General features: G+C 73.6%; 1 protein-coding gene across 1 annotated transcript in view; it reads left to right on the plus strand.

The window, feature by feature from the left end:
* Window position 1: 1 nt before the first annotated feature.
* Window positions 2-542, plus strand: part of PLXNB2 (plexin B2) — a gene marked incomplete at its 5' end in the record, with an annotated part of 12,407 nt that continues 11,866 nt past the window's right edge. The window contains one exon of the mRNA XM_012735077.1: window positions 2-538. Coding sequence (XP_012590531.1) covers window positions 2-538 — 537 coding nt within the window. The remainder of the gene's footprint in view (window positions 539-542) is intronic.

The raw sequence follows: 542 nt of genomic DNA on the forward strand, positions 1-542 counted from the left end.
GCTCCTGGGCCTGGCCGGCGCCGGGGCGCTGCGGCCCCGCAAGCTGAGCTGCTTCGAGGCCAGGGCGGAGCTGAACCACCTGGCGGTGGACCCCGCGTCGGGCCTGGTGTACCTGGGCGCCGTGAACGCGCTGTTCCAGCTCAGCGCCGACCTGCGGCTGCAGCAGCGGGCCAGCACCGGGCCCGCGCTGGACAACAAGAAGTGCACGCCGCCCATCGAGCCCAGCCAGTGCCACGAGGCCACGCTGACCGACAACGTGAACCAGCTGCTGCTGCTGGACGCGCCCGGGCGGCGCCTGGTGGAGTGCGGGAGCCTCTTCAAGGGCATCTGCGCGCTGCGGGCCCTGGGCAACGTGTCCCAGCGGCTCTTCTACGAGGACGGCAGCGGCGAGAGGTCCTTCGTGGCCAGCAACGACGAGCGCGTGGCCACGGTGGGGCTGGTCGGCGAGGCGGGCGCCGCCGGGCGCGTGCTCTTCGTGGGCAAGGGCAACGGCCCCCACGACAACGGCGTCATCGTGAGCACGCGGCTGCTGGAGCGGGCCG

Source organism: Condylura cristata, unplaced genomic scaffold (genome assembly GCF_000260355.1).
Source record: "Condylura cristata isolate star-nosed mole 26May11 unplaced genomic scaffold, ConCri1.0 scaffold00004, whole genome shotgun sequence".
NCBI lineage: Eukaryota > Metazoa > Chordata > Mammalia > Eulipotyphla > Talpidae > Condylura > Condylura cristata.